Consider the following 25,918-nt stretch of genomic DNA (forward strand, 5'->3'; position numbering starts at 1 on the left):
TCCAGTACTGAGAAGCCTGGCCCCATTATTTTCAATATGTTTACGTTTTACTTAGTCCCCCTGTTTTCAGCCAATCTTGTCTTCACATGGTCTGTCTCCCTGGGCCCAGTGTTGCCAACTCACACCAGCAAGTCTTAGTGGCACCAGTTGAGGGCTGACTCCCCCCATCCCCATCACCCTAGTGCCTCTGACTCACGCCAACTTGGTTTCTTTAATCCTTATGCTGTTCGTGTTAATTTTTTTTCTAAGATAGTCAAAGATAGTATTAACATGTATTAAAAATTACCTTGAGGGCTTCCCTGGTGGCGCAGTGGTTGAGAGTCCTCCTGTCGTTGCAGGGGACACAGGTTCATGCCCCGGTCCGGGAGGATCCCACATGCCGCGGAGCAACTGGGCCCGTGAGCCATGGCTGCTGAGCCTGCGCGTCCGGAGCCTGTGCTCTGCAACGGGAGAGGCCACAACAGTGAGAGGCCCGCATACCGCAAAAAAAAAAAAAAAAAAAAATTACCTTGACAGTTACTTCAGTTGTGAGGAACTTGTTCTTAGGAAGCTAAACAAACAGTAATCAACTTTGTTTTTTGTTTTTTTTTTTTTTTTAACTTTGTTTTTTAAATTGTTTTCTGATGTTTGGCTGGTGCCCCCTTTGTTTCTCTGGGGCAGTATAGGTCTGATTGGAAAGGGGGGGGTGGTCAGAGGGCAGTGAATTAGGGGTGAAGAGAGGGATTTCTCTCTGTCCGCCAAGTGTTGACTTGTCCAGGTGTAGCCCTGCTGTGTGGTAGGTGAACTTGGTCACCGCACCAGTGAACTTCAGTTGTCATGTGTTCACGTGATTACGAAATTTAGTTGAATTACAATTTTTTAGTAATCTAAGGCTTATTAGAAAACCCAATTTCAACACTTAGTAAAAAAACTTCCTAAACTTTATTAGCATTTCTTAACTGTAGTTTTTTGCCAAGAAGATTTTGTTTTAAAGTTTTTTGGTGTTAGCGTTGTAAAGCCAGTTATCATTATTCAGTTATAGATACTTGAAGAGTTTTGTTGTTTTTCTTAAATTCTTAATATTGGGTAGGTTATTTTTGTTTTTTTTTTAAGGAAGGAAATTCTTTTTATTTATTTTTTGGCTGTGTTGGGTCTTCGTTGCTGTGCGCGGGCTTTTCTCTAGTTGCGGCGAGCAGGGGCTACTCTTTGTTGCGGTGCGCAGGCTTCTCATTTGCAGTGGCTTCTCTTGTTGCAGAGCACAGGCTCTAGGCGTGCAGGCTTCAGTAGTTGTGGCACGTGGGCTCAGTAGTTGTGGCTCACGGGCTCTAAAGCCCAGGCTCACTAGTTGTGGCGCATGGGCTTTGCTCCGAGGCATGTGGGATCTTCCCAGACCAGGACTCGAACCTGTGTCCCCTGCATTAGCAAGTGGATCCTTAACGACTGTGCCACCAGGGAAGCCCTGGGTAGTTTTCTAGTAAATCTTTTTTAAAAAACATTTATTTATTTGGCTGTGCTGCGTCTTAGTTACGGCACACAGGATCTTTAGTTGTGGCATGAGGGATCTAGTTTCCTGACCAGGGATCGAACCCGGGCCCCCTGCACTGGGAGCACGAAGGCTTAGCCACTGGACCACCAGGAAAGTCCCTCTAGTAAATCTTTTAAGAGACCTCAGATGGCATGCAGAAGTCAAGGCAGGAAACAAATCATTGCAGATTCTAATTAAAGATTAGTAACATTTAACCTATACTGTACTTTACTTTTTATACACTTCTTTAAGAAAACCCCAATGTGAAGGATTCTTATTCACTGAAAAATATATAATGCACTTTTATTTTTATGTTTTCAGATTTATGAATAATTAATATAAAAATGTGACACAGTCTGCTTTATCATTTTAAATTTCTTTTCTCTCTCTCTTTCTAGTGAATCTGGCAGTTGTGGGACACATGGTGGTAACATTTCTTTGGATGTTTTACCAGTGAAAGGTCCTCAGGGGTCTCCACTTCTTTCACAAGCTGTTCGCCCACCTCAAGATAAATCGGCCTCAGAAGAAGTGTGGACTGTCCAGCCTGAACACTTGATTTTAGTCGCCCCTTCTTGTGAGTATGCCCCCAACGACAGGACAGAAAGTCCCTCTGGGGCCCGGGCTGTACTTGCTCTGTCCTCAGGGCTCTCATAGGACAGACCTGGGCTCCGTGCAGATGTGGCTGGTGGCTTGCCCAGGCCTCCCCTGCCTGCTACAGACCCAGCCAGAGTGTCATCCTGACACGAGGACTCGGACCCCAGGCCAAGCTCCCGTGTGGCAGAGCTGCCCATCCGGAGTTTTGATTCCTGCCCCCCACGCCCCCATCCCCCACTGAGAATGCAGTTGGCACTTGGCCTCTTTTACCCTTAACGTTGATACCCTTGGTCCAGAGTAGGAACAAATCTAGTACCTATGTCTGTGCCCAAGACAGGGAGTAACAATTACCAGATTTCCTTTTTCTTCTTTGTTCACTACTAAACTTTATTCAGTGTCTTTGTAGTTTCCAAGAGTAAATGAAGGTCTTGCTTTACCAGGAATTTGAAATTTCTGTAATTGGGCAGTTGGGAAAACAAAATGAGTTAGTATGGTAGTGTTTTTATTTAGGATTTATTTTTACTATTTATTACCCTTTGTCTTTTTCACAAATGTTAAATGTAAGTAACATTTTATTTATCTGTTGTCATAGGTGATATGGCAAAAACTGGACGTTTCCAGATTTTAAACAATTCTGTTAGGTTACTGAAATTTGAGCTGTACTGGCCAGCACATTGTCTTACAGTGACACCACAACATGGGTTTATCGCACCAGAGTAAGTATGACCTCCCTTTCCCCTGGGTGTTATTTAGATGCTTTAGCATGGTGACTTTTTAAGGATCAAATAATAGGCCATTTTAATTTATTCAGTAGAATTTTGCAGTGTGCTGACTCTGTAAAGAGCACCATGCATGGTTCTGTGGGGCCACAGTGAGTTCAAGACTCATGCTTCTTAGCGGGTAGAGACCATGTCCACAGCCAGTTACGGTATCAGCCTGACAGGGTGGAGAGACGTGTGAGGCGGGGGAGAGTTGCTGATGTAGCTCTGCCTACAGAATTACAGCACAGGGATGTGGCTGTGCACGTGATGAGGGTAGTGGTCTCCAAAGCCCCGGGGGTCTTGCCTTTGTCACCTTGGGTCTAGCAGCTTATTCTGCTGGTTTTCTCTAAGGACATTTTACAGACACAGATTCCTGGCTTCTGATATGTCTGAGCCATAATCTAGTTTGCCGTTTTCTACAAAGGATATTTTAAGGTAAAAAGAAGTCTTTGGGGGCCAGATGGTGATGAGCAACTGCCCTCTCTGTGCAGCTTAATTATTGGGATATAGCCTCAGCTCTGCAGCTTCTCAGGGACTGTGTCTGGGTTGGCACAGAATACGCACATCTGAAAGTTGCTTCACATTTGGGAATAGCAACTTTGCACAAGAGCAACATGAAGTTTATTTGCTTTTGCAAAATGATGGCGTATGCGTTTCAGGAGAGTTTATTTGACCAAGACCGGGTTAAGGTATGGTTGGGGACACTCCAGAGAAAGGTTCCTAGGACCAAAGCAGTCAGTTAAATGTTTGTCTGTTAATGGGTGAAAAGCTGGGAGATGACTGGACAGGTTATTCACAGAGACTTGTCCATCACCCTGCATGTTGAGCTTTTAGCAGTGGGAGGTCATCTTGGCCATTTTGGACGTGGGTACTGACCTCTCCTTATAACTGGTGGTTTCTCTTCAGTCACAAATCCAGTTACATCGTCCACATTTAAGTCTTTGACATCCCATAGCTCTTGAAGAGAACAGTGAGCACAGAAAACCTGACCGACCCCCTTTCCCACCCTCTCTTCCCTTCCAGTTACACTGTGTGACCGTGACGGCTCGTTCTTTTTCATTGGCGGCTCAGAGCCTTTGTGTTACTGGTATTTTGCTCCAGAAATGTTTAACTTGAATTGCTGTTTAGATGGCATTTCAGTGATGTGGTCCATTTTCACATGAGCTTTGCCCTTAGGTTCTTGGGTTCACACCTCTCAGCTTTTTGTCAGCCACTGGGTTGGGGTTGAGGCCAAATCAAATGCGCCTGGTAGCTTACCTCTGTTCTCTGCTCTTTCTGAGCAGTGAGGAAATAGTTGGTGACTGACAGGACAGTGTTTGTAACTCTTGTGGTTACTGCTCTTCCAGTACAGGGTATTCTTGGTTCTCAGTGTTCAATTCTTCTTTTAAGGAGCAACCTACAAATTCTTGTGAGTCCTAATTCCTCCTTATCCACAAAACATTCAGTGTTCCCATGGAGTGGCTTGATCTATATACACTGTGACAATGGACAGAAGGTAATTTTTTAAACTTTTTTTTGATCAACATTTCTCTTTTTTTGCAGTTTAAGTTTTGTAATCCTCACTGATAGCACTTACATTTCAGAAATCGAATTGAGGTGTCCTTTCAGCCCAAATAGACTTAATTAAATAGAGTATTTAGTGCAGAGTTTTTCCACTAGTGAGCTGAACAAGTGTCCTGGGTGGGCAGCAGTGGAGAGTGGGTCCTGGAAGCCATCATTAACTTGCAGATTTTGCTTTGGAAAAAAGAGGGGAGTTGGGAGAAAGGATAAAGTCGAAGAGCTACTTTGGGATCTGAATGGACTTTAAATTCACCAGTGTTTCATTTGTTTGGCATTACTTTTCTCTACCATAATTTAAAAATAGGAATTTTTTTTAAAAAAAACAACAGCTTCACTTGCATCTTATCCCTTTGTTTGGCTCATTTCAGAAAATTGTGAAGGTTCAAATTCGAGAAGACTTGACCCAAGAAGAACTTTTCACTTGTTTGACCTCCAGCCCATTTAGAATCCTTTCCCCAGAAACAGAGCCTTCAGTTAATCATCTGGTAAAACCAGTGACTAAACCACCTTCCACAAGAGTTGAGATAAGAAATAAGACTGTTACTTTTCCTACAACAGAACCTGGCGAGACTTCAGGTATTGTATCACAAGGTTACGTAATTCAGACTTATGCTAGTACGTTGGATCTAACGCTCTTAGTTAACTGTAGTTTGTGATAGGTGCAGATTTCCCGCTGCTTCAAGAGAAAATCAAGTAGTCACTGGAAATCATTTCAGTTATGAGCTGGATTTGCAGATGCTTAAAAATTGTACCATGTTGAATTTAGGCCTTTAATAACTCTCTGTTCCAGGAGGTTTAGATTTTCTTATCACAACCATCCCTCCCCGACTCTCACTAGGTCTTTGACCAGAGTTGCTACTAAGTTAGTGGCTGAAGAGGAGAGGAAGGTGGGTGGAGCCTGGCTCTGTCAGTTACTCTGCGACTACAGGCTCCAAACTTGCCCAGCCTCCCCAGCTGTGATTAACACCCACCACCCAGGGCCTGGGGATGGTGATGCGGTGTGTGAAGCACCTCTGAGCTTCCTTTGGCCGGAGTAGTGCTTTCTGCCCTGTGGGCGCTCTCTCCGCGGCCTCGGGGTCTAGGATTGCACATGGACAACTTAGATAGGGTCTGGGGCCACCTGTTGCCTGGCCCCCCAGCTCCTCAACTCTCGCGGTCTGTCTTCCACTGCAGCTCAGTCTCCTGCCCTCAGGGTCCCTCCTGGATATCGTCGGCACCAGGATCTGTACCGTGTTTTTACTCAGTTTCAAGCCTGTCACTTCTGCCCATCACCCCCTCTGGCTCTTCCCAGCTCACTTACTCCAGGGGTCAGCAGTTGCCTGACCACATTCAGACCTCCAGGCCTTTCCCCTGCCCATCGCCCCACCCACAATGCACTTCTCCCCTATCCCTCCTCGACTTCTGTGCTCTGTCCCTGTAACCCCTCACAAACACTCATGACTGCCTTGTGCCCCTCGCCCTCTGCATTCCCGTCTGGCAGAATCCCAGCCCCGGTTAAACCTGACTGTCTCCCCGGCCCTGTCTCTGCCCCTGAGTGCTGCGCAACTTGGGCCCCTAGACGCCCTGAGCACAGGCTTCCCCAGCGGCCCTTGCAGCCCTCCTCCCCGCTTGCCCCCGCCCCCAGCAACTGAGGCTTCTCTCTCGCAGCCCCCGCTGCCCCCTCCTCCCTGCTCCTGCTCTTTCTGGCTCTTGCCTTTGCCTCACACATGGTTGAAAATCTAGAGATCATCCCAGGTGACTCTTGGCTGGGAACCTGGGCCCACCTGCTCCTGCCGTCTCAGGCAGGGCTTCCTTGGGCCCTCCTACCCCCTTGTCAGCATTTCTTCCTCTTTGCCAAAGCGTCTCCATCAGGACACAGCACGCCTGCCGTCACTCATGGACCGGGTGCCCTCGGCCCCTCGCCTTGCTGCGGCTGCCCTCCTCCCTGGCCCCTTCCTGCCAGGGTTGTGCTCCCACCCTCGCTTCCTCAGCAGCTTAGCTGCTGCCACCAACCAGGCCCTGAACTTGCTCCCATCAAGGTCACTAGAAAGCTTGATTTTGCCAAATCCAGGGCATCTTTTGTGTGTCTGTGTCAGTTTGACCTTAGCACTGGCAGCCACTCCTTCCCCCTTGGAGCAGCTCTCGGGGCTCATCTTGCCTCAGGGCCCCTCCTGAGCCTGTGCTGCTCCCTCCTCCTCTTCCGGCTCCTAACGCCTGCATCCCGTTCCTTCTCTCTGCTTGCCCTGAGCCCCAGATGTGTGCACCCCACACATCCACGAAACCTGCTTCTCCAGCCTTTCCCATGTCAGCAGTGGCACCACTGCTTGTGCACTTGGTTGAGCCAAATCCCTACAGTTGATGTCTCTTCCCTTCTGTTCACCAGTCCCATCCATCAGCACGTCCTTTGCAGTCTGTCTTCAGAATAAACCCCACATCTGCCCGCTGACTTTCCTCCCTTGGCCACCACCAGGCCTGATGCGTGCAGGTCACCCTGTGCGGCATCTCGGCCGAGGGCCGCAGTGACATGGGCCAAGCTCTGCCCACACTCTGACCCCACGCAGCCTCTTAACCTGCGCAGCACCAGGGGTTCATGCATGGTGAAGATCCAGCTGTAGTTCTTCAGTAGCTTTTTGCATTGCACTTCCGTTAAATACAAGATAAGGCATCTGTCTGACAGGACTGCGTTAGAAAATATTGTTATTCCTGTTGGACTCCAAGGGATCTAAGTGTATTTTTTCCCTGTGATGAGGTCAACACCGTATTTTCCACAAATTATCCCACGAATCTGCTTGTTTATTTACCCCTCAAAGAGTTTGAGTTGTTAAATGTGTTCCTTTTAGGAAGTTACCTGGAACTTGAGAATCACGGTGACACAGAAGTGAGGTGGCACCTGTCATCCTTAGCCCCACCTTACGTCAAGGTCAGTAATAATTGCCTCAGATATACTCATTTTAATGTTTAACTTTATGCAGGATGTTTCAAAATCTGAATTATGAGCATATGTTGAGATAACTGGTTTTTTGTTCCTCTGCTTCATTTACTTAATTATCTTTGTAAGTGGGGCTAACCTGCCCAGTTGTGTTCACAAGGTGGTTTTGAGAGTCAAGTTAGAGAATGTATGTGAAAATACGTGCTTGCTCTGTTTCATGCTCTCTCCTGCAATCCTGCTTTTTATCTGAAATAACTATTTTGAAAAATATATAAAAGTTTTATACCAAGGCATTGTGTGTGTGCTTTTCTATCCTGAGTTCCAAGTGCTGCTGTGTGTTTTCACCTAGTGGGAGCGAGTGCAGAGACGGGATTGAACCGTCCTTGCCAGTGAGTCTTAGCCTGTGTGCCCTGCAAGTGGTGTCCGCCACTGGGCACCACCCGAGCCAAGTGTGTGGTCACGTGTGATGTGGCCTCTCTCCCCTTTTCTTGGTTTGACCATCATGGTTATGAGCCATGATGTTAACAAGACGTGTGTAAAAGATAGTGCAGGGGACTTCCCTGGTGGTGCAGTGGTTGAGAGTCCACCTGCCGATGCAGGGGACGTGGGTTCGTACCCCGGTCTGGGAGGATCCCACATGCTGCGGAGCGGCTGGACCCGTGAGCCATGGCCGCTGGGCCTGCGCATCCAGAGCCTGTGCTCCGCAACGGGAGAGGCTGTGACAGTGAGAGGCCCACGTACCGCAAAAAAAAAAAAAAAAAAAAGATAGTGCTGGGCCCACTGACAAAAAATGAAGCACAGGTATCGTATGGAGTGTTGAAACACATGCTCAGCAGGGTCTTCAGGGTCTTTGAGGAAATGGCAGTCCTCCGATGCGGGAGCAGCCTCCTCTCCTACAGAACACTGCCGCCAGGGGTGGGATGAGGGTCTGCGTCAGGTGAGACCTGGTGTGAGCCTAGCCCAGGGTGCTCCTGGCCCACCATGAAACAGGCTGGTTTGACCTCAATGACTGTGAAGGCAATGGTGTCACTGGAATAGATCCGCTTACTTTTTTGTTTTTTTATTTGATTGTTTAAATGGTGTCTTTGTAGGGAGTTGACGAAAGTGGAGATGTTTTTAGAGCTACCTATGCAGCATTCAGATGTTCTCCTATTTCTGGTGTACTGGAAAGCCATGGAGTCCAGAAGGTGAGTTCTAACACCTTTTCACAGCCGTCTGTTAAGAACACAGTGTTGGCTGGCCAGGAGTGCCTCATTGTTTCCACCCAGAAGAGTTCACTCCACCTGGACCAGTGCTGCTCACAGCCAGGCTGCTGCAGGAGCAGCTGCAGCACAGGTCAGCACTCTACTTCTTCAGCAGGACATCTTGTGTGAAACAAAACACCGTGCTTGGTGATGCGGTTGGTTTACATTCTGGTGTAAGCACTTCAAGTGGCCTCAGGTTGCCAGTGCTTAGAACACGCTTCTGGTAGCGCTGATCTAGACAGTGGTTTTGTTCACCAGCTGTAGTCAGAAAACTCTACCAGTGTTGCAGACCACTCAGTGTTCATGTGGGGTCAACAGTGTGTCTTCAGGGGCAAGTGTGACAGGTCCCTTTAGTACCACTGCCCTGGTAAGTTCTGGTTTGTTTGTAGCCCTGACCTGGCCCCTTCATGTATGTCGCAGGGATGCTAGTTGTTCACGTGGCCTCAGTAATACACTTTTCCTTTTTCATTCTAATAGCCAAAACTCATTTAAACTATAGCATTTACTTGATATGGGTCCAGTTCCTCAGAGATTCAAGCTTGTAATAAGGTTTATTAGAACATAGTTGTGAGCTCGCAACTGACCATGAGAGAATCTTTGAGCAGTGACAGAGTCACAAACTCTGTGTGCTTCACTGTGTCTGTGTAACAGGCTTCCAGAGGGTTTCTGACTTTCTTGTAAAGACACAGAGTTCTACCAGTGTAGTTTATTTCACTTCCCAGACCACAAGCAGCTGAGCAGGGAGCACACGTTGCTCAGCAGAAGTTCTGCATCTGAAAGGAAGGTGCAGAGAAGCCCCAGCAGGAAAGTCGTCAGCTGTGCGTGGATCAGAAGACCTGATGGTATTAAAACAGCAGTGCTCCCTAAACTCATCTACAGGTCCCAATGAAAATCCCAGCTTGTTTTTAAGAGATTGACAGGCTGGTCCTAAAATTCATGTGAGTGTGCAAGGGACCTAGAATAACCAAAACAATCTTGGAAAAGATAAAGTTGGAGGTTTCACACTTCCCATTTTCAAAACCTACAAAGCTACAGTAATCAAAACAGTGTGGTATTGACATAAAGATAGACCTATAAAATATGTGATGTAGATGTGAAAGTCCCAAAATAAATCCTCATATTTATGGTCAGTTGATTTTTCAATAAGGGACAAGTCAACAGGGAAAGAATGTTTTTCAACAGTGGTGCAGGGACAGCTGGATATCCATGTGCAAAATAATGAAATTCAACCCTTATCTCACACTATATATAAAAATTAACTTGAAGTGGACCATAGACCTACGTGTAAGAGCTAAAGCTGTAAAACTGCTAGGAGGTAACTGTTGATCTTCACGACTTTGGGTTAAGCATCGGTTTGTTAGATGTAACACCAATAAAGCTCAAGTAACAAAAGGAAAAATAGATGAATTATCAAAGTGTAAAACTTTGTGCATCAAAGGACACGATTAAGAGTGTGAAAAGAAAACCCAGAGTATGGGAGAAAACATTTACAAATCATGTATTTGACAAAGTACTTGTATCCAGAGTGCATCAAGAACTCTTACAACTCAATAATATAAAGACAAATACCCAGTTTAAAAAATGGGCAGAAACTCTGAATAGACATTTTTCCAAAGAAGATATACCAGTGGCCAGTAAAGACATGAAAAGATGCTTAGAATCACTAGTCATTGGGGAAATGCAAATCAAGACCACAGTGAGATCACTTCATACTCACTAGGATGACTGTGATTTTAAAATAATAATAGTAATAACAAGTGTTGACAAGGATGTGGGGAAATTGGAACCCTCATACACTGCTGGTGGGAATGGAAAAGGGTGCAGCCACAGTGAAACCAGTTTGACAGTTCCTCAGTAAGTTAAAGTTAGAGTTACCATACGGTCCAACAATCACACTTCTGGATAAATACTCAAAAAAATTCAAAACCAGTGCTCAAACTTGTACACAAATGTTCATAGCAGCCTTGTTTACAATAGCTCAAAAAGGTGGAAATAACCCAAGTGTCTATCGACTGATAAGCAAAATGTGGTGTGTCCATACAATGAAATTTTATTTGGCAATAAAAGGAATGAAGTACTAATAACATGCTATCACGTGGATGAACATGCCAAGTGAAACCACAAAAGGCCAGATATTGTAAGGTTCAATTTATGGGAAATATCTAAAATGGTAAATCTGTAGAGGCAGAAAGTAGATTAGTGGTTGCTGGGGCTGGGAGTGAGGGTGGAGAATGGTGGGCAACTGCTCATAGCATGGGATTTCTTTTGGGATTGTTGTGAGTATTTTAAATTAGATTGTGGGCATGGTTGCACAGTTCTGGAGATACACTAAAAACCACTGACTACACCTAAAATGGGTGAATTATGTGGTATGTGAATAAAGCTGTAAAAAAAAAAAGAAAAATGAGTACTAGATTGTCTCCCAGGAATTTCTCCTCTTATAATAGTTGACATGGAAATGTAACCTCCATGAGGTCTCTGGTTTTTGTTTTGTGCGTCACTGTGTATCCTGGACTGAAGTCGCTGCTCACCGCATTGTCAGATCACATCTCTCAAATGCGCTCTAGGTCTGGATACTTAATTTATGTGCACAGCACATCACTCTGGGACCCTTTAGGGAAGTATTACCAAAGAGCACAACTGTGGTTGTATTGATTACTGATCCAGAAGGAAAAAACAATTAGTTCGTTATGACTGAGACACCATAATTGTGTGAAACGTTGGTCAGTGTGAGATGAGACTAAATGAGCCTAAGGCATGTTAGGGCTTGTTGTAGAACATGCAGTAGTAGTGGGTTTTCCCTCCTCTGTTTTTTATTCATTGGTGTTAGAGGAAGTGTAAGTGGGGTTTGTAGGAAGTGTGGTGCTGTGGTTCCAGTGGCTCCAGATGGTTGTGTGCTTGCACCATTTAGGGCATGGTTGTATCCATCCTTTCTGAATCCTCCCATTGCCCTGTCATCCATGTCCCCCACCCCAGTAGCTCCTGCCTCTGTGCTCCCAGCCTGCAGGCCCAGTTGTTTCTTAGATTCCGTGTCCACAGAAATTAGGTCAATGAAGCATTTTAATGTTAAGTCCAGACTCAAAGATACTGATTTATTGTTACCCTAACTAGGAATCAGTATTTTTAACACTAAACATTTAATTAAAAAGCTCTTAACGCTGATAAAATACTGTTTTAAAATACTTCAACTTCCTGTTGACCTTTGACATGCTGCACACAAAGATTTCGTGTATTTGACTTGGAGCTGTGTGGTCGGGGTGACATTCTGAAGTGAGTTAGGGTAAGAGCTGCTCTGGTGGGCACAGCATCCTGGCTCCTCTGCCTCTGCTCCCACACCCACCCCTTCCTTCCTGTGGACCCTCTTGTCCCCTGCAGTCAGTGAGGTGTGAGGCCTTAGTCCTTCACCACTTGGCCAGCAGTGGGTCCCATAAGCATTTCCATGGAAGTCTGCATTGTATTTTGGGGGGTGTCAGACCTTCCTCATTTAGGTCTTGTACTCTAGAATTTTTTAATAACTTTTTTTTTAAGAGTTTGCATTATTTTAACATTTTATTTCTATTTTTTGAAATATTGTTGTACAATAGCATATGTTACAGGTGTACAATATAATGATTCACAATTTTTAAAGGTTATATTCCATTTGTTATTGTGCAATATTGGCTATATTCCCCATGTTGTACAATATATCCTTGTAGCTTATTTATACCTAAAGAGTTAGTACCTCTTAATCCATTACCCCTATGTTGCCCCTCCCCGCTTCCTTTTCCCCACTGGTAACCACTAGTTTGTTGCCTACATCTGTGAGTCTGCTTATTTTTTATTTGTTGCATTTTTTTTTTTTTTTTAAATTTTATTTATTTATTTTTTATTTTTGGCTGTGTTGGGTCTTCGTTTCTGTGCGAGGGCTTTCTCTAGTTGTGGCGAGCGGGGGCCACTCTTCATTGCGGTGCGTGGGCCTCTCACTGTCGCGGCCTCTCTTGTTGCGGAGCACAGGCTCCAGACGCGCAGGCTCAGCAGTTGTGGCTCACGGGCCTAGTCGCTCCGCGGCATGCGGGATCTTCCCGGACCAAGGCTCGAACCCGTGTCCCCTGCATTGGCAGGCGGATTCTCAACCGCTGCGCCACCAGGGAAGCCCTGTTGCATTTTTTAGATTCCATATATAAGTGATATCATACAGTATTTGTCTTTCTTTCTCTGACTTTTTTCACTTAGTACAATGCTTTCCAAATCCATGTTGCTGCAAATGGCATGATTTTATTCTTTTTCATGGATGAGTAATACTCCATTGTGTGTATGTGTATGTGTGTGTGTATATATATACATATATACACACACACACACACACACATGCACATATACATCGTCTCTATCCATTCGTCTATTGATGGACACTTAGGTTCCTTCCATGTCTTGGCAATTGTAAGTAGTGCTTCTGTGAACATTGGGGTGCATGTATCTTTTCAAATTAGTGTTTTTAGTTTTTAATTTTTTGGGTAAATAGGAGTGGAATCACTGCGTCATATGGCAGTTCTATTTTCAGTTTTTTGAGAAACCTCCATACTTTTCTCCGTAGTGGCTGCACCAGTTTACATTTCCACCAACAGTGTACTAGGGTTTCCTTTTCTCTACATTCTCGCCAATATTTGTTATTTGTGTTCTTTTTTTGATGATAGCCATTCTAATAGGTGTGAGGTGATAACTCATTGTGGTTTTGATTTGCATTTCCCTGGTGATTAGTGATGTTGAGCATCTTTTCATGTGCCTGTTGGCCATCTGCATTTCCTCTTTGCATAAATGTCTATTCAGTTCTTCTGACCATTTTTTAATCAGTTGTTTGATTTTTTTGATGTTGAGTTGTGTGAGGTTTTTATATATGTTGGATATTAACTCCTTACTGATCATATCATTTGCAAATATTTTCTCCCTTTAGTAGGTTGTCTTTTCATTTTGTTGATGGTTTCCTTTGCTGTGCAAAAGCTTTTAAGTTTAATTAGGTCCTATTTGTTTATTTTTGCTTTTATTTCCTTTACCTTACGAGACAGATCCAAAAAAAGTACTGCTATGATTAATGTCAAAGAGTGTTCTGCCTTTGTTTTCCTGTAGCAGTTTTATGGTTTCTGGTCTTTAATCCATCTTGAGTTTATTTTTGTATATGGTGTTAAAGAATATTCCAATTTCATTCTCTTACATGTAGCTGTCCAGTTTTCCCAGAACCACTTACTGAGGAGACTGTCCTTTCTCCATTTTATACTCTTACCTCCTTTCTTGTAGATAATTGACCATAGATGGGTGGTTTTATTTCTGAGCTTTTTGTCCTGTTCCATAGATCTATGTGTCTGTTTTGGAGCCAGTACCATGCTGTTTTTGATTACTGTAGCTTTGTGGTATAGTGAATTCTACCAAACATTTAGAGAAGAGTTAACACCTCTCCTTCTCAAACTATTCCAAAAAATTGCAGAGGAAAGAACACTTTGTAATTCATTCTATGAGGCCATCATCACCCTGTTATCAAAACCAGGCAAAGATATCACACAAAGAAGAAAATTACAGACTAATATCACTGGTGAACATGGATGCAAAAATCCTCAAAAAAGTACTAGCAAACTGAATCCAACAATACATTAAAAGGATCATACACCATGATCAAGTGAGATTTATCCCAGGGATGCAAGGATTTTTCAGTATCTGCAAATCAGTCAGTGTGATACACCACATCAACAAATTGAAGAATAAAAACCATATGATCAGGGACTTCCCTGGCGGCGCAGTGGTTAAGAATCCGCCCGCCATTGCAAGGGACACGGGTTTGATCCCGGGTCTGGGAAGATCCCACATGCCGTGGAGCAACTAACTAAGCCTGTGCGCCACAACTACTGAAGCCCACGTGCCTAGAGCCTGTGCTCCGCAACAAGAGAAGCAACCACAATGAGAAGCCCGTGCACCACAACGAAGAGTAGCCCCTGCTCGCCGCAACTAGAGAAAGCCTGTGCACAGCAACGAAGACCCAAAGCAGCCAAAATAATTAATTGATCAATCAATCAATTAATTAAAAACAAAAAATATATGATCATCTCAATAGATGTAGAAAAAGCTTTTGATAAAATTCAACATCCGTTTATGATTTAATACTCTTCAGAAAGTGGGAACATACCTCAACATTATAAATGCCGTATATGGCAAACCCACAGGGAACATCACACTCAACGGTGAAAAGTTGAAAGCTTTCCCTCTTAGGTCAGAAACAAGACAAGGATGTCCACTCTCGCTACTATTATTCAACATAGTTTTGGAAGTCCTAGCCACGGTAATCAGAGAAGAAAGAGAGATAAAATGGATCCAAACTGGAAAAGAAGTAAAACTCACTGTTTCCGTATGATACGATACTATGCTTAGAAAATCCTGAAGATTTTCTATACCAGAAAACTAGAACTTATTAATGAATTTGCTAAAGTTGCAGGATACAAAATTAACGTACAGAAATCTGTTGCATTTCTGTACAGTAACAACAAACTATCAGAAAGGGAAAAGGAAACAATCCCATTTACCATCGCATCAAGAAGAATAAAATACTTAGGAATAAACCTACCTAAGGAGGCAAAAGACCTGTACTCAGAAAACTGTAAGACACTGATGAAAGAAATTAAAGATGACACAACAGATGTACTGTGTTCTTGGATTGGAAGAATTAATATTATTAAAATGACCATACTACCCAAGGCAATCTATAGATTCAGTGCAATCCCTATCAAAATAACAATGGCATTTTTCACAGAACTAGTACAAAAAATTTTAAAATTTGATTGGAAACACAAAAGACCCCAGATAGCCAAAGCAGTCTTGAGAAAGAAAGATGGAGCTGGAGCAGTCAGGCTTCCTGACTTTAGACTGTACTACAGAGCTACAGTAATTAATAACTTTTTTTTAATTAAAAAATTTACATTTTGAGGAATGTGTTACTTAAAGCCTTAAAGAAAAGTATACTTGGATCTGATTAGTGGCAGAATTAGCCAAAGCAAAGACATTTTTCCCTTCAATTTTTTCATACCACACTTTGAATTGGTAATCTAACTGCATGTGTGTAAGGTTCCGTGTCTGAATTTCTCTCCTGGATGTGTTGTTTGTAGGTCTCCATCACGTTTTTGCCCAGAGATAGAGGGGACTATGCCCAGTTTTGGGATGTGGAGTGTCACCCTCTTAAAGAGCCTCACCTGAAGCACACCTTGAGATTCCAGCTCTCTGGACACGTGAGTGTTACACTGAATTTAAGTAAATTATTGGGTGTGTTTTAAAGACACCAAGGGAAACTGGCATGAAAAACTGGCCTGTTGTTTTTGGTATTATTGTTATCCCATTAATTCTGTTATAGATTCTTATCATCTTAGTTTTCTTATGTGTCTTTATTGATTGGCTCTATGAAATTTGCTTGCCTTAATTAGGTAAGATTGTGTGTGTGTATGAGAAAGAGAGAGAAAGAAACAGTGCAAGATAAAGCATTTTGTGATTAAAGGAATTTAGAAATCATAAATCTCCTTTTTAAAAATTAGGAAGGAAGTAGTAGAATTCAAATAGGTAAGTGTCCACATGTTTATTTCTCCTCCTCCACCCTGTGATTTTTTTATACAGAGTGTCAAAGCACAACGTGAGCTTGAAAATTCATGCATTTCCACAAATAGCCTCATTAAAATAGATAATTTACTTAAGCCCCGAAGACAACCTGTATCAGAGGCGTCTGCTCTCATACCTGGGTATGTTATTTCTGTCATTCTCATGAATTTTTCCCAGGGCTTTATTGAGATATAATTACATTCGGTAAAATGCCCAGTGGCTTACCTGTGATTGATGTACGTCACCCCCACTGCAGCCAGGTAGAGACCGTTTCTCTCTCCTGGAGCGTCCTCACATGCATGCCTCTCTGCAGCCACCCCCACCCTCACCCAGGATTTGTTCTGTTCCTGTGTGTTGTCATAGTTTTGTGGAATTTCATGCACATGTGCACTCAAGTTGTGTCTGGCTTTCACTTAACGTAATGATTTCGGGATCATCTGTGTTGGTGAGTGTACCTATGGTTTGTTCCTTTTGTTGTTGAGTTCTCGTGCCCCATCATAGGAGCACATCACGATTGTTTCATTTTCCTTTTAACATTTGGTGGCTTCTGACTTGGAGCCCTTGTGAATGAAGTGCAGTGAATATTATTATATGTGTATTTCTGTGGGCATATTTTTTCATTTCTTTTGGGTAAAAATATCTAAGAGTAGAATTGCTGGGTCATACGGTAGAAATTTATTTAACCTTAAACTGCCAAAGAATGTTCCCAAAGTAGCTGTTCCAATTTACATTCCAAAACACAGTGTATGAAAGTAGATTCTTAAAAACTTCGAAAAATGTATGTTATACCAGCAGCTTACAAAGCTTTAATGATAGTATGTAAATGTTTTACCTAATGAAAAAAAAAAATTTTTTTCAGGGATGTGTTTTTTTTTTTTTAACTTTTTTTAAATTGAAGTATAGTTGATTTACAGTGTTATATTAATTCCTGCTGCACAGCAAAGCAATTCAGTTATACATATACATACATTCTTTTTTTAATATTCTTCTCCATTATGGTTCATTACAGGATATTGAATATAGTTCCCTGTGCTATACAGTAGGACCTTGTTGTTTATCCATTCTCTCTATAAAAGCTTACATCTGCTAACCCCAACCTCCCACTCCATCCTCCCCCACCCCCTTCCCTCTTGGCAACCTCCAGTCTGTTCTCTATGTCCATGAGTCTGTTTCTGTTTCTTAGATATGATCATGTGTGTCATATTTTAGATTCCACATATAAGTGATATCATATGGTATTTGTCTTTTTCTTTCTGACTTACATGAAAATGTTTCTTATAATCTTTAGTTACCTAACATTTAGGTCTAACTTAGTTGTGGAGGAAGGTGCTTGTAAGGAAAATATGTTAAGTTCCTCTCAGGGAGGTGGAAGCGCTGCTGCTGTCTCAGCTGCTTCCCCGCACCCCTGGACACTTCCTGCCGCCAGCAGTTTGTCTTAACACACATTAGTCAGTCGCCTTTACAGAGCTACTTTAACTGAGTTGCGGGAGAAAACAAAGCCACACTTCATAATGTAATATATACAAATATGGATTTTAAATAGTTAACCTTCAGACCTATCTCCATAGCAGGCAGCTTGACCTCACCCACCGTGGAGTTTATGCCCCAGAAGATGTGTATCGGTTTCTGCCAACGAGAGTTGGCGAGTCAAGGACGTTGAAAGTCAATTTGCGAAATAATTCTTTTATTACACACTTGGTAAGTTGGAAATCTAGCTGTGGGTTTTGGAAAAGTAAGTGTATTCTACTATTTGATAAACATTTTCCTGATAATTAGAAGCTTGTTTTAAGTTATAATAGTTAAGTTTTAAAATGCCTTAATACCGTTATTTGAAAAGAAACTCAAGTGAAGTTCATGATCCTTTACCTGAAAATTGAAAATTATTTAGTATTTGTTTTCATATTTTCATTTTTTAATTTTTCCTCTTGTTTTCTTCTGTACTATCACACCAACATATTTCTGGATAACATTTACTCCAGTTAGAACTAGAATAAACTCATTAAACTTCCCCTAAGTGTTTTCATGAGCATTTATTGTTTTACCTCATTTTGTGGCTATACGGTATGTTGATTTAAGTATGCACAAATATCTAACTTGTATAACTTCATAAAATGTTTCATATTAAATTCCAGCTCAAGTTTTTAAGTCCCAGAGAGCCTTTCTACGTCAAACATTCAAAATATTCTTTGAGGTGAGTTTATCATAAATCAAAATGTTCTCATCCGAGTGCAGGTCTTTGTGTTTAGGAGCCTGAGATTGCTCTTGGGGGTTAGGACTGTGAGGTCTCTCTCTGTTGCAACCCCTCATCCTCCTCACCAACACCACAGAGCACCAAGCACGTGGTGAAGGAGACAAGGAACCTGCTAGGGAAACATTCCGTGACCTGTGGGTACGTGTGGTGAGTAGCAACTCAAACTTGCGCAGTGTTTGGACTTAGTGCGTGACTCCTGTTTCCCAGTATTTTGACAGCCATATACTTACATAGAACCTTAATTATCTTGTGATTAACTTTAGAGTGATTTCTGCGTCACATGTTATTTTCACTACACTGAGAATCAGGGATTTAAATTTTAACTAATTAGGACAAAAACCTTCCCAGATTAATTGGGAAAATTTTATTATCCTATTTTCCAGTTGTCATTCTTCAAATAACCCTGTATTGTTCTTAAATCAGGGCTACATTTTCTTGTCATCCTTGCTTATTTTCTTTTTTTAAAAATGTGTTTGTTTTTATTTATTTTTAAGGTGTATGTATGTATATATATTCTTTCAGTTTTATTGACATAATTGACATACAGCACTGTGTAAGTTTGAGGTGTACAGCATAATGATTTGACTTACATACATGATGAAATGATTATCACAGTAAGTTTTGTGAACACCATCATCTCATATAGATATAAAATTAAAGACATAGAAAAAATCTTTTTTTCCTGCGATGTGAACTGTTAGGATTTATTCTCTTAACAACTTTCATATATAATGTACAACATGTTCAGTATATTTATCGTGTTGTACATCACATCCCTGGTACGTACTTAACCTTACAACTGGAAGTTTGTACTTTTTGACTGTCTCATCCAGTTCTCCCTCCCCCAACCCCCTGCCTCTGGTAACCACAAATCTGATCTTTTCTATGCATTTGTTTTTGAAGTATAATTGACCTACAACACTGTTAATTCCTGTATTTCTATATGTTTTTATTTCTATACATTTGAAACTGATCACCACACTAAATCTAGGATGATACATCACCACACAAAGATATTACATAGTTATTGACTATATTCCCCACGCTGTACATTTCATACCTGTGATTCATTTATTTTGGAACTGTGGACGTTTGTATCTCTTAATCTCCCTCACCTATTTCTTTCTTCCTCCTACCCCCATCCCCTCTGGTAACCACCTGTTTTGTCTTTGTAGCTATGACTCTATTCCTGTTTTGTTATGTTTGTTCATTTGTTTCGTTTTTTAGATTCCACATGGAAGTGAAATCATACAGTATTTGTCTCTCTCTGACTTATTTCACTTAGCATAATATCCTCCAGGTCCATTCATCTTATTGCAAATGGCAAGATTTCACTCTTCTTTATGGCTGAGTAGTATTCCACTGTGTATCTACACCACATCTTTATCCGTTCATCTGTTGATGGACACTTGGGTTGCTTCCATATAATACCTTTTTCCATCCTCTCACTGTCAGTCTATGAGTGTCTTTAGATCTTAAGTGACTTTTGTAGCAGCATATATACGGGCCTTGTTTTTGTATCCATTCAGCTGCTCTTTTGACTGGAGCATTGAATCCATTTACATGTTATTGATAGGTATGTACTTACTGCCATTTTGTTAATTGTTTTAGGGTCTTGCTAATTTTCTTTCTCCATATGATGTACATAAAGGCTGAAATCTCAAACTGGGTTGTCACTGTTATTTAGAATTTTAACAGTAGAGTTCTGTTGCACTTAATACTGAAAAATAATTTTATCTTCATCTTTGAATCTTTAATTAAACAATTTAGTTATTATAAGATCTTTCATTTTAGCATCAAGAGGCTGTCCCAGAAACATGTTATATTTTGTGAAAACTTGGCCCACTTGCAGGCGTTCAAGGGCTGTCTCTGAGTTACTAGCCCAGCAGCACTGACTCAGAAGCTTACACTTACCTCCAGATACTGGAAGATGAGTCGTGGGGACCGTTCTCTCCACCTCTCATCCTTTCTTCCCCTTCTCGTCCCCCCTCCCCCATCCCATGTGCTATGAAACCTGCCTCTCAGGAGCCCAACCTAAAGGCACGAGTTGTGCAGAGTCAGCAATGAATATACCTAGAAAGCTACCATGGACTTAACTTCTCTGAGCCTGTTTCCTAATTTGTGAAATGGAGATGAAAAGCCACTGGCAGCCTGGACTCGTTACAGGAGTATGTGAGAGGTGGTCCTGGGGAGCCCCAGCAGGACCCACAATGTCGATAGAGCATCACGGTTTCTGTCAGTGCTTTCCCAGCCAGTCCCTTCAGTGAGAACATGGATGAGAGGGGCCTGGGCCTTAGCACTCCTAAGTCTGAGCTTTCACGCTTTGCTGCCCTGAGCTCTTATCTGTGGGTCCCTCCCATGACGGCCTGAGACTGGCGACATTCCACAGTCAGTAGAGTAGGTTGGCTCTGCTGAACTGAGGCAGAGCTGCAGAAACAATTCACCTATTTAAAAATAGGTTGTTTAAATTCCCAGTTGTGACACTTTTTAGTAACAGAGTACAAAGTGATACTGAGTAAGTGATCTGTCCTGAACACCGTTATTATCTGAATTTGAACTTTATCATAATGGTCTTATTAACTCTGCTTCCCGTTTACTCTGTGTCTGGTTCACATCCCTGAGCTTGGTCAGTGTTTTGCAGGTGTGTGTCTTTAAACGTGAAGCAGAGGGGGTGGAATACTCATGTGTAAACCAGTGTATACCTGTCACAGCTTACTGGAGGGGCTTCAGATTTTTGTTTCAAGGAGCTTTTATCTTTAAAAAAATCTTTTTAAAAAAAGTTCAAGAAACCTTCAGATTTAAAAGAAATTCCCTTGAAGAGCCTAACAGCTTTTTAAAAAACACTATTTGCATTCAGCTCATCTACAGTTTTGGTAAGGACTCATTACTTACAATAACTTGTTAAATTACTTGGCTTTATGCCACTTGCCCATTTTATGGCTGAAGGATGATGCAGTCAACTTACCTGGAGATACATTCCTTTTCCAGCTTTCATCATTAAATACACTGTAGTTTCAAATTTTCTTCTGATGTTATGTTCTTTGCTTAATTTGCTTTCACAGATTTTTAAAAATTGAATTATATTTTAGCTGAAATTTGTAAATCAGCTCCTTCTTGATCCTTTGTAGAAAAAGAACCTGTTTGTGTTCGATCCCAATGGCATTACATGCGGCAGCCTCTGGCCTAGCAGGGCTGTAGGGACCAGCCAGCTGAGTGAGGCCCACAGGCAGTTTGTGGTCGCCAGTGAGCTGTTAGACCTTCACAGGAGACCACACGACCTAAATTGAAATGTAATTTTGGCAGTTAACATGTCAGAGTATTTTCATAATTGCCACCTTCAGTTTCCTCCTCCTACCCCTGTGACCAGCGGGTAGTGTCCTTCTTCCTCGTGCGCCTGGGTGCCCATCTCGTGTCCCAGCAGCACTTCCTCCTCCTCCTCACGCACAGCTCCCTGCAGTGCTGTTGACATGACAGGTGTGATGCTTAAAGCATTCCTAACAAGGAATCTTTATAAATGAGATGGCGTTTTGCTTAGTTTCAACTTGTCTAAAAACCAATTTTAAAATATAAAATGTGTTCATTCTAGTAATCTAAAAGTAGACATTTTTATAGAGTTGAACTTGGTGACTTGCCATTCCAGTGCTAGAACATTTTAAGCTGTCCTGAATTAGACACTCACTGCTTTTCTCTGCAGCCTAGGTCATGTCACAACATCTAAGAGAACTTAGAAACATGAGAAACTATTTTTAATTAAGCAAAATTCGGGCAGTTTACATAAGCTAGCATTTAAAATAGCATCACAAGATACATTTTGTTTGCTTATACTCTTCAAACATGTTATTATTTTAAAATGTTTTTAACTTTTTATACTTTGAAAAGAAATTTCAATAAGGTAATTTTATACTTTATTGGTGGCAGGTAAAGTTATTCTGATGCATTTCATTATGGAACTTAGGATAAATATATAATGTTACAGATTCCAGCATCAACTTTAATAATTAGCAACTCAGTATAAACTTGATGAAATATGAATAAGAAAACCATGCATGCAAAGCAGTAACTTTGATCTGTTCAACAAGGTGAAGTAAACTCTAAGTCGTAGAAAAGTCTTCTCTCATGACATGTCTGTAGGCTTAAGTCTTACGTAAAGGAAGCTGGGAAAGCTGGTTTTTTCATATATAAGAATGACTTCTTTCTATTTCGGAGAAGTAGCGGTTTGTCAGCTCTCTTCAGTGTCCACTCTCCTAAAGTGGAGCTCACCTGAGAATTCTTCCACAAACAGAGGCAGGGGCTGCTGTCAGTGCAGGCGCGGAGGGCTTTGTACCTGTCCCAAGAACGAGACTGTTGGACCCTGCACGGGCTCATGAGCTGTAGGGGGCTGGTATGGCGGCGCTGGCCTCGGAGGGTAGACAGTCTGTGGCGGGTAGACAGTCTGTGCCGAGGCTCCTGGGGAGCCCCTCCCTGTCCCCTGTGGTCACGTTCTCTTCCTCAGGGGCCACTTGCCCTGGGACCCGTGAACCCCACTCCCCAAGTAGTAGCGCGGCTTCCGTCACCACGGGTCCGCCCTCCCAGGAGGCCCCTCTCCCGGGCTGTCCTCCTGCGGTGGGGACTGTCAGCTGACTGCAGATCAGTAGGCGGGAGCCCCGCACGTCCTGGGGGTTTTGCCTTAGGCGGAGGTGCTGGGGGAGGGCGTGTGTTGGGCAGGTTTATGTCATCCATGGAAAGTGGTGGATTGTGAAGGAGCTAATGGAAAAGGAGCATTAATGAGCAGTTTTTTGGTAAAGGTTCTGTCTTGGGCTCTAGGTGATCATCTCTTTCTCATGTCTTTTTAAGAAGAATTTGTTGTGTTTCCACTTACCCCGAAAGCATCCTCTGTTAACTTTGTTCAAATCTAATCTCTGCTGGGACATTGCAGCTAAGGCCCCGTCTGCTGGGCTCACAGCAGCGCATGCAGGTCCTGGTGAGCCAGCCCCTGCGGCTGAGCGGCCAGGCCCTGCTGTGTCCTTCAGAGGGAAGCCAGGGAGCAGCAAAGTGCTTGTTTTAAGTTAAAGCAAAAGAAAAATTACGGTTGCTGTAATTTGTAGGTTCACGGGCATGAGGGGTGAGGGGGTTCTGGGCACCCCGCCGGCCCTGCCTCTGTACCTCCTGCTGCTTGCTCTGGGGCCTCTGCTGCAAAATTCGTCATTGGATGGTAGGAGGTTTTAAACTAGATCTCTGTGTTGTGTCTATGTGCTTTCCTATTACGTGTTCCCGTGTGTGTGTGTGTGTGTGTGTGTGTGCGGTGTGTTTATATGTGTGTGGTGTGTGTATATCAGTGTGTATGTGTGTGTTTGTATGTGAGTGTGCGTGTGTATATGTGTGTGTGAGTGTGCATGTGTGTGGGGTGTGAGTGTGTGCTGTGGGGGGGTGGGAGTGTGCGTGTGTGTGTGTATGTGAGTGTGTATGTGTGTGGAGAGAGTGTAAAGCCCTCTTGGTAACAGCACAGTCACTGCTTTGCTGCACTGCTGGTGCTGGAGTTGTGTGAATCCGTGGTTCTTTTCAAGTTGCACCCCCCATTTATTCAGTGTCTGTAAATCTAAAGCAGGAGATACATGTTTGTCATAATATGTTTTTCAAAATCCTTCCTCAGTTAAATATGGGTTTCTTTATTCCATGTTAATAATGGGATCCTCTAGAGATTTACTTGGGGTATTTTAATGCTTTTAGTAATTCATAAGTTAAAAAGCCTCTTAGGTTGGCAGATTGTACTGCGTCATTCTGAGGATTGAGATGCTAACATGAAAGAGAAAATTGTCCTTTGTCAGTGCCGTCGAAAGGTACCAGTTTTTTTAAAGGCACCTTAACTTTTTTTTTTTTTTTTTTTTTTTTTTGCGGTATGCGGGCCTCTCCCGTTGCGGAGCACAGGCTCCGGACACGCAGGCTCAGCGGCCATGGCTCACGGGCCCAGCCGCTCCGCAGCATGTGGGATCTTCCCGGACCAGGGCACGAACCCGCGTCCCCTGTATTGGCAGGCGGACTCTCAACCACTGCGCCACCAAGGAAGCCCTAAAGGCACCTTAACTTTGATGTGGGGAAATGAGGTAAATGCATTGGAGGAAAATGACCCAGACTTTAAATATGTATGTTCTGCGTTATCAGTTACATGCAGGAAAAGGGCTTTGAAATACTTAGACTGTTTTCTGAATTTCTAGCCCACTGTGCTGGGTTCATCAGGAAACATGCTGGAAACAAAAGCACAGGTCAGATCCAGTGGCTGATCCTGAACACATGTGGTTGAGATCAAGGGCGGAGCCCCTGCCCTCTGAGGAGAGTCTGAAAGCTGTAAAGTTTCACTCAAAAATGATTAAGACAGAAAGTTGGTGACATCACACAGGTGTGGGAAAGTGCCTTTGTCTCATTCCCTGGGAATAAAGGTGTATTTTTGAAGCTTTTGGGACCTCATTTTATGAGCAAAAACACCCCCCCCGCCGCCATGTACTACTTTTAAGCACAGGGCATTCATTACCTGCCTCGATAGAATCTGAAAATAAATTTTCAAGACCTTTGGAAGGTTTCATATGAAATTTGGAGCAAAACCCACCAGCCCTGTAAATGTAGGTCCCGCTGCCCCGGGGGCGGTTGGTGGCACGTGCTCCCTGACCTTTTGGGAGCCGGTGGCCTCCTGCTTCTACAGATGCAGCACCAGGCCCTGGGCCTCTTGGCTCCTGCGTCCTTGACCGTGTTTGCTCTCTGCCAGGCATCGTGAGGCTGGAGGGGCTCCGTGTGCCGTGGCCTTGGTGTTGACACCCCTTTCTCTCTGCAGAGCCCAGCACTACATCAACATGCCTGTGCAGTTCAAGCCCAGGTCCGTGGGCAAGTTTGAAGCTTTGCTCGTTGTTCAAACTGACGAAGGCAAGAGTGTCGCCGTTCGACTCATTGGTGAAGCTCTTGGGAAAAGTTAACTAGAGTCCATTTTGTGTAAAGTAAATGACATAAGTTATATTTTGGTAACTTCATTTTTTTCTATACTACAGTTACGCCTTTGTATATATTTTGTATGATAAATTGGATGTCTCTAACTATAGATTTGTTCTTTTGAGAAGCTAATACTGAAGACCTGACTAAAATAATCATGTAACTATCCTACAGTATTGTATTTAACTTTTACAGGGGAGAAGAGAGTTCTATTTTTGCATTGATTATGATATTCTGAATAAATATGGCGTATATTTTAGTTGGTATATCCAGAAATAAACTTAATTTCCATTGAATTTGTTTTTTTTTATATGCTGTCATGTAGACATTAGAATATCACTTTATTCTGCTAATTATTTTCAAGCGCCTGTTCTGTGATTTTTCTCCTCCATTACAGTTCTGTTTCCCTTAAGAAGTTCCTTCTCGGTTCCTTTGTCTTTTAGCTAATTGCCCAGAGTAGAAAGGAAAGCTTTCTTTCAAAGAAATTGTCTTTCTCCGGAGTGGGGCAGGCTCCACGTTCTGTGCAGACACATTGGA

General features: G+C 42.8%; 1 protein-coding gene and 1 long non-coding RNA gene across 7 annotated transcripts in view; one reads left to right on the top strand and one right to left on the bottom strand.

The window, feature by feature from the left end:
- Nucleotides 1–25,677, top strand: part of CEP192 (centrosomal protein 192) — a 94,502-nt gene extending 68,825 nt beyond the window's left edge. For 3 of the 6 annotated variants that reach the window (XM_032654090.1, XM_032654092.1, XM_032654096.1), the window contains exons 34-44: nucleotides 1,903–2,078; nucleotides 2,691–2,814; nucleotides 4,249–4,354; nucleotides 4,788–4,995; nucleotides 7,239–7,318; nucleotides 8,419–8,514; nucleotides 15,696–15,815; nucleotides 16,195–16,316; nucleotides 17,745–17,874; nucleotides 18,309–18,367; nucleotides 25,230–25,677. In XM_032654090.1, the coding sequence (XP_032509981.1) occupies nucleotides 1,903–2,078; nucleotides 2,691–2,814; nucleotides 4,249–4,354; nucleotides 4,788–4,995; nucleotides 7,239–7,318; nucleotides 8,419–8,514; nucleotides 15,696–15,815; nucleotides 16,195–16,316; nucleotides 17,745–17,874; nucleotides 18,309–18,367; nucleotides 25,230–25,368 (1,360 nt within the window). In that variant the 3' untranslated portion in view covers nucleotides 25,369–25,677. Of the gene's footprint in view, nucleotides 1–1,902; nucleotides 2,079–2,690; nucleotides 2,815–4,248; nucleotides 4,355–4,787; nucleotides 4,996–7,238; nucleotides 7,319–8,418; nucleotides 8,515–15,695; nucleotides 15,816–16,194; nucleotides 16,317–17,744; nucleotides 17,875–18,308; nucleotides 18,368–23,511; nucleotides 23,759–25,229 lie in introns of those variants that run through there. The other 3 variants (XM_032654091.1, XM_032654093.1, XM_032654094.1) reach the window with 2 other exon arrangements.
- LOC116765051 lies at nucleotides 23,839–25,234 on the bottom strand. Its single transcript, XR_004353112.1, has 2 exons — nucleotides 24,483–25,234; nucleotides 23,839–24,265 (listed from the first exon to the last, which is right to left on the bottom strand). It is a non-coding gene; the product is annotated as an uncharacterized LOC116765051 (long non-coding RNA).
- Nucleotides 25,678–25,918: the final 241 nt, after the last annotated feature.

Source organism: Phocoena sinus, chromosome 14, assembly GCF_008692025.1.
Source record: "Phocoena sinus isolate mPhoSin1 chromosome 14, mPhoSin1.pri, whole genome shotgun sequence".
NCBI lineage: Eukaryota > Metazoa > Chordata > Mammalia > Artiodactyla > Phocoenidae > Phocoena > Phocoena sinus.